At 41.9% G+C, this 18,849-nt stretch overlaps 1 protein-coding gene across 2 annotated transcripts in view; it reads right to left on the reverse strand.

Annotated features, from left to right (window-relative positions):
• Window positions 1–18,849, reverse strand: part of NYAP2 (neuronal tyrosine-phosphorylated phosphoinositide-3-kinase adaptor 2) — a 359,909-nt gene that overhangs the window by 40,634 nt on the left and 300,426 nt on the right. For both annotated transcript variants that reach the window (XM_069727546.1, XM_069727547.1), the window contains one exon: window positions 12,413–13,504. In XM_069727546.1, coding sequence (XP_069583647.1) covers window positions 12,413–13,504 — 1,092 coding nt within the window. The remainder of the gene's footprint in view (window positions 1–12,412; window positions 13,505–18,849) is intronic.

Genomic DNA, 18,849 nt, shown 5'->3' on the forward strand with positions numbered 1-18,849 from the left:
GCCTTCTTGGTCAAATAGCCCTTACACAGTCTGGAGGTGTGTTTGGGGTCATTGTCCTGTTGAAAAATAAATGATGGTCCAACTAAATGCAAACCGGATGGAATGGCATGCTGCTGCAAGATGATGTGGTAGCCATGCTTGTTCAGTATGTCTTCAATTTTGAATAAATCCCCAACAGTGTCACCAGCAAAGCACCCACACACCATCACACCTCCTTCAACATTCTTCACGGTGGGAACCAGGCATGTACAGTCCATCCGTTCACCTTTTCTGCATCACACAAAGACACGGTGATTGGAACCAAAGATCTCAAATTTGGACTCATCAGACCAAAGCACAGATTTCCACTGGTGTAATGTCCATTCCTTGCGTTGTTTAGCCCAAACAAGTCTCTTCTGCTTGTTGCCTGTCCTTAGCAGTGGTTTCCTAGCAGCTATTTTACCATGAAGGCCTGCTGCACAAAGTCTCCTCTTAACAGTTGTTGTAGAGATGCGTCTGCTGCTAGAACTCTGTGTGGCATTGACCTGGTCTCAAATCTGAGCTGCTGTTATCCTGTGATTTCTGAGGCTGGTGACTCAGATAAACTTATCCTCAGAAGCAGAGGTGACTCTTGGTCTTCCTTTCCTGGGGCGGTCCTCATGTGAGCCAGTTTCTTTGAAGCGCTTGATGGTTTTTGCAACTGCACTTGGGGACACTTTCAAAGTTTTCCCAATTTTTCGGACTGACTGACCTTCATTTCTTAAAGTAATGATGGCCACTCATTTTTCTTTACTTAGCTGCTTTTTTCTTGCCATTATCCAAATTCTAACAGTCTATTCAGTAGGACTATCAGCTGTGTATCCACCAGACTTCTGCACAACACAACGGATGGTCCCAACCCCATTTACAAGGCAAGAAATCCCACTTATTAAACCTGACAGGGCACACCTGTGAAGTGAAAACCATTTCCGGTTACTACCTCTTGAAGCTCATCAAGAGAATGCCAAGAGTGTGCAAAACAGTCAGCAAAGCAAAAGGTGGCTACTTTGAAGAACCTATAATTTAAAACATATTTTCAGTTGTTTCACACTTTTTCGTTAAGTATATAATTCCTCATGTGTTAATTCATAGTTTTGATGCCTTCAGTGTGAATTTACAATTTTCATAGTCATGATAATACATAAAAATCTTTAAATGAGAAGGTGTGTCCAAACTTTTGGTCTGTACTTTATATATAAAAGAATCTATATTTTTGAAACAAAAAATAGATGATACAAGTATTACAATTTTTATGACTCGCAAAGTTTTGACTGGAGTTTTCCTTTAATTCCTCATAACGAATAAAAGGAAAATTGCACATAATTTCACACAAAGACCCCCCCCTAAAAAAAAAGGGCTGGACAAAGTTGTTGGCACCTTTCCAAAATTGTGGGTAAACAACTTTGTTTCAAGCATGTGAAGCTTGTTCAAATACACATGTGGCAAGTAACAGATGTGAGCAATATAAAAATGACACCTGAAATCAAGTAAAAAAGGTGAGAAGCTGACTCAATCTTTGCACCGTGTAGCTGTGTGTGATAGACTAAGCATGGAGAACAAAATGAGGAATACAGAACTGTCTGAGGACTTAAGAACCAAAATTGCTGAAAAATATCAACTCAACAAATCTCAAGGTTACAAATACATCTCCAGAAATCTTAATGCTTCTTTGCCTATATGCACAACACAATGAAGCAGTTTACAACCCGTGGCACTGTAGCTACTCTCCTTGGACATGGACGGCAGAGAAAAATTACTGAAAGCAACCCAGGAGAATCCGGATGGTGGATAAGCAGCCTCCGTTTATTAAGGAGGTGTAATTTGAATTTATTCAGGGGGTTATGCTCATTGCAAAGTGTAATGATGGGGATAATATACGCAGGGACTTTTTTTTTTTACAGTGGTAGTACTTAGCATATGATTTTGATTGCAGGTGTCACTAGACACAGCCGACAGTGGATGCTGGTTATGTCAGCATATTGAGTTATAGTCTGATATTCGTTACTATCTTAATATTAATAATACATTTGTCAGTGGAAATTGTTGGCTTTTTATAGTTTTTGGGTAAAAAACACCAAAAAATAAGATTCAGATTGACGACGTGTACTGTGTACTGCATATGCACCATTTCATACACAACTTTTTAAAATCTTCCTGATTTTGGCAAGTACGTGGGGAAAATATGCCCTCCCAGGGAAGACAGTAATGGTTACCATTGTGGTTGTAAGCCCACATCTGTTATGTGGGTGAGGGGGCAAAAATAAAGTAGACGTTTCTGAAACGACAATTTATTACTACTAAATGTAAACATAACTCAATACAAGTTGCAAGTTTCTAGAAACGAATGACTGATATATGCAATCTAAAAAATAAGCAATATTAGAAAAGAATCTGTTATAGACTGACCTGGCACATGTATGTGAAAGGGAACAAGTGCAGCTATAGTGACAGAAGGATCTCGGTGACCTTCAGGCCTGAATATGGTGAAAATCAATGTATGGCTTTCATCAGCACAGCCAGGAGTATGAAGGTTTGTGTGGTATAACAAGAACACAAATTACAGTCACTTCTCCCCAGTCTCCGAGCGAGACCGCGCAGATGGACTGTAACATCCCATCCATCTCAAAGCCTCGGTGTGTCATTAATTGCAGGTGAATTTATTTCTACCTAATGGATATGTGAATAATTTAGATGGAGGACGGGGTGTTGGAGGGCAGTCTGGTCACATGATTTCCTGTTAGGTTTCCGCGTTGCTGTCGAGAGCCACATTAGCTCCAGTTATCGTGTAGGATGTTAAACTCGATAGATGATGTCATTTATGAATTCTGCATTAGGCCAACATGAAACATGAATTCATAGATGAGATGACCTCATGTGACACCCAATTAATGTAGAAAGCGGACACCTTCCTTAAGAAGTATATTTACAGCTGGGCGCCAATTCACACAGAAAGGTTTTACATTCAATTACTTACAACTGTCTCCAGAATGACTGCTCATAGCAAAAGTCTTATTACGCATATTTATTTATTACAAAGAGAATTCGCTACAGGACATATGAACCGACTGCATTGTCTACAGTTCAGTATTGTGGTTAGGTCATACAGAGGGGTGTTTTTTCTGGATTGACAGTGTTTTTGATGCATTTTTTCACCTGCTTTTAATTGATTTATTTATTTTTCATTTAAATCAAATATAGTGCCCCCCCCCCCCCCAAAGTCATAAAAGACCTTTGGGGGCATTTCAATATTTAAACACTTTCTTTTCACCTGATTTCCCATGCACCTGGGTCTGGAATATTAGCCACAGGTGCAGTGGATATACAGCTTCCGGTTTGCATAGCGGAGCTGACTGTATCCTAGAACCTAGTATTTCCTGTTTGCTCCATAACCGTTAAACTAGATGAAATGTGGATTAAATCCGCGCAGCTGCGACAAATAATGGATCCAGATATAATTGTAAGGTGTTCGGGTGGTTTATTCAACGCGTTTCGAAGCTCATGGCTTCTTCTTCAGGAAGTTTTCACACAAAGATATCCTAATAATAATCATATCTTTGTGTGGAAACTTCCTGAAGAAGAAGCCATGAGCTTCGAAACGCGTTGAATAAACCACCCGAACACCTTACAATTATATCTGGATCCATTATTTGTCGCAGCAGCGCGGATTTAATCCACATTTCATCTAATTTAACGGTTATGAGAGGTCGCAGTGCCGACCTGTGGATCTGCAGCAGCTGACAAACTACACGCTTGTACTGTGTACCACCAGGTGAGCAGTTCTCTCACAATTGATTAGAAGCAATCCTGGGGATAAGACCCTATTTGCGCTTTTTTGTCTCCTATTTTTCCATACTGTTTGCTCCATAGACACAGCAATCTTATGTTTGCTGGTTCCAGAGGAGGAAGCAGCATTAGTGCTTTCTATTACTGTATACACATTGCTTGTTCTGTGCTATGCATATAGCGATCAAAAAGGTAGTGATGGTTATAAACCATCTATGCCTTCTCTATAGGGAGTCCAGCTGTGTCTGACAATCAGCTCCTCGCTCCCGTAGCTGCATAATCGTATGCAGCTGTTCTGCTATACATATTAAAATGTCAATGCAGCACAGACTGCCCGAACAATTATTGTCTATGGGTGCTCTGTAAGTAAACATTTTCTATTATTTTGCTTTTACAGTCTCTTTGCTTCATTGCACATTCTACTTTGATATACTTTGTCATAAATCAGCAGAGCAATGCTCATAAAAAGGAAGTGAAAAGGCATACAGACTCCCTGAGAGAAAGTCACGGCGGGCTGACTGATGGATTCTCACAAGCCAAGCTTGCATCTTTCCTGCATCTTTCCCAGAAGATGATAGTTGATTTAGTCAGCCATCATATGCCTCTAACAGCCACAGCTGTTTACCAGTTAAATCCAGCTGTCAATCTCTGACAGCGGCATTTAACAGATGTCGGCAGGGTGGTGCCACACTTACATTGGTGCGCCCATGATGTGATTGCGGGGCACTGATATGTTGTCATAACAGTGACAGCCAAGGGTTGGCTTTTAGCTGATGTTTATAGGAGATTGTGATTTTTATGTATACTACAAGTGATCAGATGATCGCAGCTTTAAATTCCCAAAACGGTCTAGCAAATACAGTGAAACTTAAAAAGAAAAGCTTTTGAAAATATGAAAAAATAAAAAAGTTCTAATCACCTCTCCTTTCCTCCATTAATCCCTTAATGACATTGGGAGTAATAGTACGCCCACTTCTCACTCCCTCCCTTCGTTGTGGACTCCGGAAATGAGCCCACATCTTTCCCGAAATAGCCACGATCCACCCGCGGCTATTAACCCATTAAATGCCACTGTCAAATGCTGATAGCGGCATTTAACATGCACTTCCAGCAATCGTGCCGGAAATCCGCCCATTGATGACCATCGTCACGTGATCGGCTGATGGGCTGGCATGACAACCAGAGGTCTCCTGGAGACCTCTATGGTTGTCACTGCCGGATTGCTATAGCAAGTAAGGTATTCTGCTACATACAGGCAATCTGTTCATCGCCTGTATGTAGCAGTGCCGATCGAGTTATTGAAGCATGCTAAAAGTAAAAAAAAAATGTTTTTAAAAATATAAAAAAATATAAAAGTTCCAATCACCCTCATTTCACCCCATTCAAAACAAAACAATAAAAGAAATCAAACATTCAAATATTTGGTATAGAAAGAAAAAAAGTCAAAAGGCCCAAATTACGTTTTTTTGGTCGCCGCAACATTGCATTAAAATGCAATAACAGGCAATCAAAAGATCATATCTGCACCAAAAGGGTATCATTGAAAACATAAGCTCGGCACACAAAAAATAAGCCCTCATCAAACCCGAGATCACGAAAAATGGAGATACTATGAGTATCGGAAAATGGCACTTTTTTTTTTTTATCCAAGTTTGGAATTTTTTTTCACCACTTAGATAAAAAATAACCTAGACATGTTTGGTGTCTATGAACTCGTAATGACCTGGAGAATCAAAATGGCAGGTCAGTTTTAGCATTGAGTGAACATAGTAAAAAGGCAAAACAAAAAACAACTGTGGGATAGCATTTTTTGCAATTTCAGTGCACTTGGAATTTTTTTCCTGTTTTCCAGTACACGATATGTTAAAAACCAATGGTGTCGTTCAAAAGTAAAACTTGTCCTGCAAAAACCAAGCCCTCACATGGCCATATTGATAGAAAAATTAAAAAAAAGTTATGGCTCTGGGAAAAAGGGGAGCAAAAAACAAAAACGCGAAAATGAAAATACCTCTGTTCATGAATGAATTAAAAATAAAACAATTAAAAAAAAAAAAATAGAAATATACATATTTAGTCTCCCAGCATTCATAAAAGTCAAATTGATCAATATACAAAATTAGTTTATCCAATTGTTAACCGACGTAATGAGAAAAAAATCAAAATACCAGAATTATTTTTTTTGTCCGCCGCAACTTTACAATAAAATTCAAAAGGAGGTTATCAAAACATTGTATCTAGCCCAAAATGGTATCAGTAAAACCTTACAGCGTACAGCACAAAAAGTAAGCTATCACTCAGCCTCAAATCCCTAAAATTGAAAACGTTACGGGACTTGGAAAATGGCGACACAAGAATTTTTTTTAATTTTTTTTACAAATTTACTTTCATTACTAAAATTAAAAAAACATACATTTTTAGTATCAGAATAATCAAAACGAAACCAAAAAATTGAGTGCAGCCATGTCAGAAAAGGGCTAAAAAATCTCCCCTAAGGTGTACAATGAATTTGTTAATTCTTCAAAGCCACCAGATGTTTGATTTTCATGATACATACTTAGGTTGTAAAATTATTTCTCGCTGCAGCGACCACTAGAAGGAGCAAAGGAACTAACAATATACTGCTTTAATAGTAAAAGCAGATAACTTACTAAAGAATCATCTTTGCAGCTAGGCTCCAGTTCACACACAGGTCATTTTAAATTATCTACTATGCAAGACATAATTGCCCCAGAATGGGGACATACATGTTCAATGTAACAATGTAACATTGAATTTCAACAGAGTGCGATTCTGGAAAATTAATTGTTCTGCTCATTTGATAAAATCATTCAGTCTTTAGAAATCGCATTCAACTAAGTAATTATATTTGAGTGATTACTGTAAAAACAATGGGGTCTTTTTACGTAGTCCTGTCTAAGATTACATAACCAGCATCAGATAAAACAGCCAACAGTCTGTCATGGATAAAAATGAATGCCTTCCCTGACAGACAGCAATATAGTGTAAAGTTCCGGAAGTGGCCTCAATGTGGACATATGGAAAGTTTTTTTATCTTTATGATTTTTGTCTATAAAAGTTTATTCTTTAGAAGTGAGACAAGCTCTTAAATAATTAGAGAATAAGTAACCGGGCAGACAAATCACCAACACTGCTTTATAAAACACAACCTTCAAATGTTATAAAAGAAACGACTTGATTCAGTACGGATTCTCTGCTGGTTCCCATAGAGCCCTGTAGAAACCATTGGCTAGGTAGTCTATAATTGGCTAGGTAGTCTATAATTTTACTTTAATGACACTTGTCGCTTTATTTTCTTTTTAACAGCCAGGCAACCCCATTAATATAATTTTGAGATTCAACCTTCTGTATAATATTGAATTATTTTTCAACAAATCAACCTATCAGCTATTCTGCAGTGATAGCTTGCTGATTTGTGGGAGTCCCATCAATGGGATCTGCACTACTTGGCAGAAGGGGGAATTTTCTCAAAGAAAATGGCCTCAGAAGTAGGACACCTGGACGCCACTCCATTCACTCTCTATGTGGCTTCTGGAAAAAGCCAAGCACAGTGTTGGGCATCCCCATAGAGAATGAATGGAGTGGTTCCCCATTCCGACCATCATTGTGATTTCCAGAAGTCGGAACCCAACTGACCAACAAGTTATCACCTCTCCTGTGGATGAGAGATCATTTGTTTTCACCAGATGACATCTTTAAATCATAAATATCTATCTCCCTGTAGCGACCAATGGAGTTCAAAATATAAACAGAATATGGTCAGGTCCTAAGCCCCCTCTAGTCAACGTTATATTGCTTTCCTTTGTCTTTTTGTCTATGTAGGTGACTAAAAGCTCTACTGTATATCAGAAAAGTGGAGTATGACAGATACAGACATAGCAAATTATAAAGTCACATTTAAAACTTTACTTACCATGATGAAGCAAACTATAATTTGATATTTAACGCTTCACATGGCATTACCATCTCAAGTTAAAGGGGTTAGGCGATAACTTGGTGATCAGTAGGGGTCCAACCACTGTTATCAACCACCACTCTATTCAGTCCTTAATGTCCTGTTGAGTGCCGTGCTCAGCTTTTTTTCAGCAGCCTCATAGAGAATGAATTGGGCGTCTGACCGGTTGTTCCATTTTGTAATGGAGATAAAAGGTCTAGTTGGAGATGAAAATATCCAGATATGCTGATCAGTGCAGACACCATCTTTGGGACACCCACAGGTGAGCAAGTTTAGACCTATCCTTTAGAGAGGGGACAACATGTTTTCACTGGACAATCCCTTTAATGTTAAGGGAGTTGTTCCCTTTCAGGAAATGGCTGAGCTGGAGCATTGCTATGCTTTATAACTTTCAGTCCTGCACTAACACAAGTTGGTTAGATCATGCCCTGTGCATGATCTAACTAACATGTTAAAGCCTGGTGACCTGTATCACCATGGCAATGATCGGGCGTGGGGTGCCGATCGGAGAGCAGAGGGGGCTCCCTACCTTTGCCTACCTTCTTAATGCTGCTACTGATCACAGCACTTAGGGAGCTAAACTGCCAGGAGCAGTGTGGGCACCACTGATCACACAGCGCCAATCGCCCACGCACAGCCTCCTGTCCTCGGGCGATAGCCATGACGCATATATACTGCATTGATCGGGAAATCCTTCCCAACCATGATGTATATATACTGCAAAAGTCGGGAAAGAGTTAATAGCGAATTTGGTGCTTCTGTATTTAAAACTATTAATGAACAAATTAATGTCCACCCTAAGATGTTGGAGTGTGGACTTTAAATTTTTTCCTGGTTTCTAAGCACAATAAATATTTATATGGAAAATAGTGTAAAGTGAGTCATATATAAATGATATAATAGCAGCACTGATTATTTAGAAATCTAGAGAGTACTAGGTACAAACATCATTCCTACAAAAATCTATACATAATACTACTACTTTTAATTGGCAGCATATTTTGACCTAACATTGGTTGTATGTCTACATGACCTTGCTGGTTCTCTTAGTCCATGTCATTCTTTATTATTTGTCATATGATTAGATATTTATGTTAACATGATTTATTGTGTAATACTGATATGGTGACAAGGATGAAATGGCAAGTGAGAAAAACTGAGCACTGTGGGGATCGAGGTTCAGCGAAGCAGGGGCTATCCAATGATCGTCATCATTGTTGTGCTCAAATGCACAATTGGATGGGTGGAACAGAGAGCCATCATCTCCATTGTATGCTACTGTATCTACATCCTGATAATGGTGTTACTATAGAAATTGGGATGCTGGATGGTTGAGGTGAACGTTAGCATTTGGCATTAGGCCCTCTCCAACTACCAGGCCCCATAGCAGCCACATACTCTATCCCATATTGTTGATACACCACTGTCTACAGACAACAAATGCTACTTTAGGATGCAATACAGTGAGACAGGAATTAGTTCATATCAATGCCGATGGAGATAATGATTCAATGTTTTAATACAGTAAGATGAGTTAAAGGACTGCAAAGCTGAAGAAGGGATTACTTATTAATAAAACTTTGTGGATGCTTTCCTGAAACGGAAAGTACTTGCAAGCAGCATAATACAAAGAATAGCAGGTTTACCCAGAATCCTTTGCAGTAGGCGGAGCTATGCAAATCATCTCTTTCCACCCCTGTCTAATCCACAGCGCTTGGAATCGCCAAGCGTGCAATGCTGCGGATTAGTTTCTAAATTTACACAGCCAACCAATTCCTACCTGTGGACACGTGTTTCGGGCTTTAGGCCCTCATCAGCACAGGGCTGGAATTGGTTGGCTGTATGGAGTGGGGCTCGGTGAGCAAGCGATACATACATGCTAGCCACCTTAGGGAGAGACCCAAGTTGGGCTAAATGTATTGGTTGGCTGTGTAAATTTAGAAACTAATCCGCAGCATTGCACGCTTGGCGATTCCAAGCGCTGTGGATTAGACAGGGGTGGAAAGAGATGATTTGCATAGCTCCGCCTACTGCAAAGGATTCTGGGTAAACCTGCTATTCTTTGTATTATGCTGCTTGCAAGTACTTTCCGTTTCAGGAAAGCATCCACTATGTATTTCCTTTAAGTAGAGGGCTTTTCGGTCTCTTTCGTCCCGCTACATTTAGCCCAACTTGGGTCTCTCCCTAAGGTGGCTAGCATGTATGTAATAAAACTTTGAAACTTTTAGATTTCATTATCATCAACACTTTCACTGTTGCTTTTCATCTGATGGTTTGTGCTCTTCCATTACAAAATCAATAATGCCAAAAATGAACAAATGATTGGATCAGACAGTAATATCCTGTAGTACAATGCTACGATCGTGGGGGAGGTCAGTGTTTGTTACTGATTATGATCAGCAGTAGAACACTGAAAGAGATTAGATGTGTGTGGTGTCATGATTCAAAAGTTTTCGTTTATCAGCAAATGTTTCTTTGCCTCTAAAACTTAGTACAAAGATAAAAGTAAAATTTACTTGGAGAATCATCTTATAGATTGACATAATGTATTTGAAAGCCCGTATTTAATGTTTGACTTTTTGCTGAGGACCTGAGAATGTCCAGATATTTTTCCTTGAACAGGTGGCTCAGGGCTTTGTTGCTTTGAGGAAAAAATGTAAAGGCGATTAAAGAGTTTTCATTCTGAAGACAGGTGGGGGCTCAGAAGCTGTGCTGATGGCATTTTCTATTGATCCTATATATGGAGAATTACCGTATCTCATGAAAGCAATTAGTAGAATTATTATCTGAAAGCTCAATTGTTTCATAAGGAAAGGTATCAGTTAAATGTAATATTTTGTGACCCCACCAAAGCATGTGAATTATGCTTAATGTCTAATAAAGCTTCTTCTTCTTAGATAGTATACCACAGAATTATGTTATATGTGAGCTAGGAATTTCATCTATATACCGTATATACTCGAGTGTAAGTTGACCCGAGTATGAGCCGAGGAACCTAATTTTGCCACTAAAAACTAGGAAAACTTATTGACTCAAGGATAAGCCTGGTATGCATGGCTCCCCATCCCCATCCTAGTATGCATGGCTCCCCATCCCCGTCCTGGTATGCATGGCTCCTCATCCTTGTATGCATTGCTCCCCATCCTTGAATGCATGGCTCCCCGTCCCTGTAGGCATGGCTCCTTATCCTCGTTCTTGTATTCATGGCTCCTTATCCCTTACCCTTTTATGCATGGTTCCTATGAAAAAAACACATCCTACTTACCTTCCCTCCGCGCCCCCGCTGCATCTTGTCCTGGCACCAGCAGCTCTTCCGGCCGAGCGATCACGTGTCCCCACTCATTAAAGTAATGAATATTCACTCCATGCCCATGGGAGTGGAGAGGGGTGATTATTTGTTACCTTAATGAACGGGGGACACGTGAACACTTGGCCGGAAGACTGGCACCAGAAGGAGATGCAGCGAGGGCACACAGGGAAGGTATGTAGGCTGCGGCTGTAACTGTGAGCGCTATAAGAGACATGAATATTCACTGCCAGTGCAGTGAATATTCATTTCTCTTTAGCAGCAGGCACAGTTGCAGCCGCCAGCTCCTGCCTCTGTTACCCGCTGCTCCGATGCCCCCCTCCCCCGCTGTCTTTCTGGGACAGAAGTTGAGGGGGGCATTTTCAGCACAAAAAATGTGCTGAAAAAATCGACTTATACACAAGTATATACGGTGGTTTCCCATGGTGTCTGAACCCCATCTATATTGAGGTCAGTTGACACAAGGTGTAGTTTTAAGAAAGGAGATAGGACCGGACTGAATGGGTACATCTGGTCATAGTGGGATGACTTTTACAATTTTTTTTATCACAACAGTGTTAACTAAGTACCCTATGTTATTTACATGTACTATTACTATTTATAGACTTAGTACAGGGTATTTGCTAATTGTATTTTTAGCTCTGCTTTTGTCTGTTAGGTGGCCAGTGTGAATGTGCTCCTACACATTGCGCTGATACTAGCTTATGTTCTGGCTGATTTCTTTGGTTTTTCCGCAGTATATTATCCAATAATAGTTGTCACATTTTTGTCATGTTCTATTAGATATATATAAAATCTTACAGAACATTGTTTGACTACCGTATTTACAATAGAGCCAATTAGAAGTTTATGAGAGCAGTGCTTTTGATTTGTACGTGTCAAAAGTTGTACACAGCCATAATATGCTCAAGTCAATGAAACCTCCCAGTGAGAAAAGCTGTAAATAGGAAAATCTGGGGGTGATTGTAAAGATGTGATACTTTGCATGTATGGTGAAATGACTTAGTCCAGGGGTGCACAACTCTGGTCCTCAAGGGGCACAAACAGTGCATGTTTTCAGGATTTCATTAGTATTGCACAGGTGATAATTCCAACGTCTTCTGCTATGCTAAGGAAATCCTGAAAACATGCACTGTTGGTGGCCCTTGAGGACAGTTGCAGAGCACTAATTACCACCATGCAGAGTTTTGTAATAGAGCTAAATGTAACATTTTTACAAATCTCCAAAGGTTTTTTATTCCTGTTTAATAATGAAATTATTTTGAGAAACAGTGATTGCTGAACAATTGTGCACACTATTTAGATGTTCAAGACAAATTCCATACACTTACTGTCAGAAGGTTCTTTAGACTTTCTTCCACTGGAGGGCTTCCTCAGCAAACTTCTTCCTGAGGTAAAGAGGCTTGATAATTCTTCAAGGGGACTTGTTGGTGTTCTGGATCGTGAGCTGCTCTGAGATGTACAATAAGTGCTTGTGGATGCACTGATTGACTTCCCTTCTGGTGTGTTTCTGACATTAGAATGAGGCACTGATGGAGAACTTCTTGATAGACTTCCTGAATGCACAGAATCATAAGGTGGAGGTCTTTTGAGGCTTAGAGGAGTCAGTGACCTACACATGCTCACAGGAGAAGGAGAAGCTGAATGACTTTTAGGATAGCCATGTGGAGACTGCGTTCTGTAGGTAGTTGAAGCATGTGGTGGCGAAGATGAATGACCAGATGGAGAAATTCCATGGGAAATAATAGTTTGGTCTTTATCTACTTTCTGGTGTCCTGGAATGTGCGTTGGAACTGGTGATGGTGAAGCAGAAGCTGGTTGCTTGATGTAAGACACATTTTCCAATACTGGTAGCTTTGTTACTTCAAGAGGTGTTAAAGGAGATTCATCAGAATTTGGTGAACATTGTGCTGGTGCTGGTGGAAACACCAATAAAGGAGGCCTTTGAGATAATAAATTTGGGAATGGAGGGGGAATGTCACAAATCTGGCCCTTGGGAGTTGATGGCACTGAGGACTTGGTGAATTCTAAGTCAGGCACTGTGGGAGTAGCACACTGAGAAGAGCAACTAATATGATCCAAATCATAAAGACACCTAGAGTCATGTCCTATATCATCAAATATAGGGTATTTCATTTCTTCATATACTGCCTCACATTGGTCTTCTTCATCTTTTTTAAAGTCTCTTAAAATGTTCCCAACCATTTCAATATAAACAGGTTCGTCATCATCTCGGTCCCCAGAACCACAACTGATGTGAGATGACGATGCTTCTCTAAACAAACTACTCTTCAATGTCCCATGCTTTTTAATATATGTCTCATCAAATGATGTGCTAAGATGAGTAGTTGGATTTCGTTTAGGCTTGGGAGGAGGAATCTTCTTAGTATATTCATCACTGTGAGGTCTTTGTTTCGCAGCCACTGAGGAATTAAAGAAAGAAAAGAAATCATAAACATACTTGACATACCTTAATATTAACACATACAAAAGCTACACATTGTACGGCATACTTGCATAAATCTTGAAAATAGTTTTAAATTATTGATAATTTCATAGCTTTCAAGCAATAATAATCATTATAATCATCCTATGAGTGAGGTCACTTCATAACCTCAATATTTTGAGCTGAGACCTTACATGGGGCACAGCCTCAATCTCTAGAACAGTGGCGATCCAGCATAAACATTTTTTAATTTATGGAATACAGTTTGTGTTTTACCAACCACTGACTGTGGCCATGTATTGAGTATTTTGGATAGATCCAGCATTATCTCTCCACCCCACCTCCAATTCATATTTTTTGGACAGTTTAAGCAAAATTTAAGGTAATTAGCATTAGAATTAAAATGTAATTCTGCATTTTAGATAAATAAAGATGCTACAATTCATGAGTACAGATTAGACATACTGATGTGCAAAATTATTTTGATCTTGTAAAATGACTTGGACTGTGCAAAATTTACATGTTGATATTCAAATTGTTAGGAGTATAACTTTTGATGATATTATGTACTGTTGTTGGTAAGATACTCCACGTCTTTGCAATTTTTAGGTTGAAGAACAATTTTCTGAAATTTTTAGACACAGTTGTTCATAGATTAATGAAACACTGACCATCTTTACTTCTGAGAGATTCTGCCTCTCTAATATGATCTTTTTATACACAGTTAAGTAAATCATGTAACTTAGTTAGAAATTGACCCCCCAGTTGTTTTTCATTAGTACTACTTACCTTTCCTTTGTTATATATTGCTGCAATCAATTTTTAAATATGTTATTTTATCAAATGAGATGGAAAAATGACTAACTTCAGACATGTATCCTATCTTCAGTAGTGCATTAACCCCTATCTGACCTCGGACGGGATAGTACGTCCGAGGTCAGATTCCCTGCTTTGATGCAGGGCTCCGCGGTGAGCCCGCATCAAAGCCGGGACATGTCAGCTGTTTTGAACAGCTGACATGTGCCCGTAATAGGCGCGGGCAGAATCGCGATCTGCCCGCACCTATTAACTAGTTAAATGCCGCTGTCAAACGCAGACAGCGGCATTTAACTACCGCTTCCCGACGGGCGGCCGGAAATGACGTCATCGCCGACCCCCGTCACATGATTGGGGGTCGGCGATACGTCAGGATGGTAACCATAGAGGTCCTAGAGACCTCTTTGGTTACTGATCACCGGTGGCTGTGAGCGCCACCCTGTGGTCGGCGCTCACAGCACACCTCCATTTCTGCTACATAGCAGCGATCAGCAGATCGCTGCTATGTAGCAGAGGCGATCGAGTTGTGCCTGCTTCTAGCCTCCCATGGAGGCTATTGAAGCATGGCAAAAGTAAAAAAAAAAGTTAAAAAAATGTGAAAAAAATAAAAAATATATAAAAGTTTAAATCACCCCCCTTTCGACCCAATCAAAATAAATCAATAAAAAAAAAAATCTACACATATTTGGTATCGCCGCGCTCAGAATCGCCCGATCTATCAATTAAAAAAAAGCATTAACCTGATCGCTAAACAGCGTAGTGAGAGAAAAATTCTTGTCACGATTCCCCTGACCGCTTTCACCAATGGGTCAGGATTCACACCGTGACCGTCACCCCTACGTCACGGATTGAGGTGACTTTAGGCCAACAGACGGCTATCACATGTGCAGGGGGGCTTATCTTAGTTATCCCTCCACTCCACGATGTGATGAAAAACCACACACAAGGCTATTGACCTCTTGCTTACAGCAGGGGCTTATTCTAGGTATCCCACTGCTTTCAATATACCACAAACTGCAGGGATTTATGTATATCCTGCTTACAGTTCCACTTAACACTTGCAGCTCTCTGGCGCCCCCTTACTTTCAGGTCAGATTAGGTACTGCACCCTGGGTAATTAGTCGCCAGGAAGGCTGCCTGCTATGTACTGGCTATTGGGCACGCTGCAGCGACGCGGTAAACTACTCCCACTCAGGCAGGAACAATAATTATCAAACCCGCAGTTGCTTCAGCATAATCCAACAGTCAGCACACTTTCGCTGCCACCAGCTTCGATTAAACGGGTCCGAAGCTAACCCAACACAACAGTAACAGTAGCGTTTTCCCTTCAGAAGACTTAGGGTACGGTTTTTAGAGCATGGAGAAGAACTAACATATAATAGTATATCCCATTAAAAATTAGGCAGTGCGTTATCAAAAATATTTTATAAAAAAGTTACAAATGAGACAATTGCAAATATGTACATGGGTAATTATAACATAAAGGGAATAAAAGAGAAAAGATAACACTCACATGTTAAAAGCATTGCAGGCAACCCAGGCTAGTGCAGTTTCCATACATCCCAGTCCATGGGATGTACTCAGCTCTTCCAGGACAATAGGACAAAAAGTCCAGAAGAAGAAATCAAGCAGAACAGACAGCTGGGGAGCCTGCCACAAACTTAATACCTTAAGGCTTTGACATCACAGAAGGGCTGGCTTATCCAGACCCTCCTCTCTCTACATTCTGCCTAAACTTTAAACTATTCTCTCTAATTTCTATAACTTCACTACAAAACATGACAGAGTCAGACCAAACCTATCATTCATCTCGGATTAACGTGAGCATTCTAATGAGATCAAATATGTCCTATCTGGGATACATATTTACAGAGAAAACCCTACTTCTTTACCAGATGGAGTTAGAAGCCCGAGATTCATGGGATGTGTAGATACACCGAGTGAGACTAAGAATATATATTTTCGTATTTCTAGCTTAAATCGTTTGCCTAATATCTAACAAAAACTAAACAAAGAATCTTTCATGAATTTTTGGAGCCATTTTTCCATTTCTAACTGAACAAGAGCTTACACAGGAAATGCTAGTCGTAAATTCCATTCGGCAATAAAACCTCTCTTCCCCCATACTCTCAGAGAAGGAAAGCCAGGAATTTGCAGCTCAAACTGTGCTCCAAGAAGGGGGGCTTAGCCCACGCAGGCTAGCAAGAGAACTACTTATGATATTTCATACCATATCGTGACACCTCCCCCTTTTGGTGTGCGCTAGGGAAGCAGGACCTGATGGTTCTCTTCCATGCGCACCTCAGCAGGTTCACCCTGGTGGGCCAACTCATCACCATTGCCATGCTCTGGCTCCATGGTGCCTTCGCCTACCCGGTGCCCCAGGTAGTGAACCTCCCTCATGCCCATCTGGCACTTTCCCGGATTGATAGTCAGTCCTGCTTGGTGAATTCGCCTGAGCACCTCCTCAAGATGCTGCAGGTGTTCCTCCCAGGAGGAACTGAAGATGCTAATGTCATCCAAGTACGCCACGGCGTACGTCTCCAGTCCCTGAAGCAGGAGGTTGACCATCCGCTGGAAAGTGGCAGGGGCATTCTTCATGCCGAAGGGCATGACCGTGGACTCGTACAGTCCAAAGGGTGTGATAAAGGCGGACTTCTCCTGTGCCTCAGGGCTCAGGGGAATCTGCCAGTATCCTCGACTCAGATCCATTATTGTTAGGTAATTTGCGCCAGCTAACTTCTCAAGCAGCTCCTCGATGCGCGGCATGGGGTGCGCGTCAGAGGCTGTAATGGCGTTGAGCCCCCTGTAGTCCACGCAGAACCGTGTGGTCCGGTCCTTCTTTGGCACGAGAACTACAGGTGATGCCCACGCGCTCTTTGACCATTGAATCACCCCCAGCTGTAACATCTCATCGATCTCTTGGCGCATAATCTGCTGCACCTGGTCAGAGATTCGATAGGGTGTTCGCTGTAGTGGGGCGTGATTCCCGGTGTCCACCTCGTGGACGGCTAACTCAGTCCTCCCAGGTCGGTTGGAGAACACGACCCGGAAGGGTTCCAGTGTGGTTTGCAACTGCAACCGCTGGGGTTCAGTTAACGAGGCGCTTACCTCCACGTCCTCAATGGACCCATTGGCCTTGGCTTGGGCCAGCATGTCCAGGAGGGTGTCTTCCTCACCGTCTTCGGGCAAGCTGCAGACTGGTAGGACGAAAGGTTCACGTTCATGATGAGCCTTCATCATGTTGACATGAAAGGCCTTTCGCCTACCCCGAGCGTGGTCAAGCGTGACCACGTAAGTGACCGGGTTGAGCTGTTGGTGGACGACGTACGGGCCCTCCCAGGCTGCCTGAAGCTTATCCGTTGGTACGGGGACCAGCACCCACACCTTTTGACCCACGTGGTAGGTCCGCTCCCGGGCGTTCTGGTCGTACCAGTGCTTCTGATCAGCCTGAGCCTGCGTGATGTGGTCATGCACCAACTGCGTCAAGGTCTGCATCTTGTCACGGAAGCGCATGACATACTCCACTATGGACACTTCAGAAGGGTTCGGCTCCTCTTCCCAGGATTCTCTTACCAACCCAAGGGGTCCCCGGACTCGCCTGCCGTACAGGAGCTCGAAGGGGGAGAACCCCGTCGAGGCCTGCGGAACCTCTCGGTAAGCGAATAGCAGGTGTGGGAGGTACCGCTCCCAGTCGCGCCTTTGAGTCTCAACCAGCATGCGCAGCATCTGTTTGAGGGTACCATTGAAGCGTTCACACAAGCCATTGGTCTGTGGGTGATACGCACTCGATACCAGGTGCTTCACCTGCATTCTCTTACAGAGAGCCTCCATTAGGTGAGACATAAATTGTGTCCCTTGATCAGTAAGCATTTCCCTGGGAAACCCTACACGTGAAAAGATGGCCAACAGGGCATCTGCCACCTTATCTGCCCTAGTTGACGACAGAGCTACTGCCTCTGGGTACCGGGTAGCATAGTCTACCACAGTAAGGATGTATTGCTTTCCAGAGCTGCTGGGGACGGCCAGCGGGCCCACAATGTCCACCGCGATCCTCTGGACAGGCTCCTCTATCACTGGCAAAGGGATCAGGGGAGCCTTAATAGCAGGTCCCGCCTTCCCCACTCTTTGACAAGTGATACAGTAGTGGCAGTAGTTTGACACATCTGTCCCCATCTTAGGCCAATAGAAGTGTTGAGACAGCCGGGCCTTAGTTTTGCTGATCCCCAAGTGTCCAGCTAGCGGGATCTCATGGGCAATCCGCAACAACTCACCCCGGAATTGCTGTGGGACGACCAGCTGTCTTTCCCTCAACCACTCCTTTTGTGATTCTCCGGATACTGTCTCCCGGTACAACCTTCCTCGTTCCCAGAACACCTTCTCCTTATCAGCCTTGGAGAAGGGCGTCCCGGCAAGTTGTCTCAAACTCTCTAGGCTCGCATCTGTGTGCAGAGCGGCCTGAAACTCCTGGCTAGGGGAAGCCAAAAGCGATGTCAGGGTCCCTTC

The sequence above is a fragment of the Ranitomeya imitator genome, chromosome 5 (genome assembly GCF_032444005.1).
Source record: "Ranitomeya imitator isolate aRanImi1 chromosome 5, aRanImi1.pri, whole genome shotgun sequence".
NCBI classification, from domain to species: Eukaryota; Metazoa; Chordata; class Amphibia; order Anura; family Dendrobatidae; genus Ranitomeya; species Ranitomeya imitator.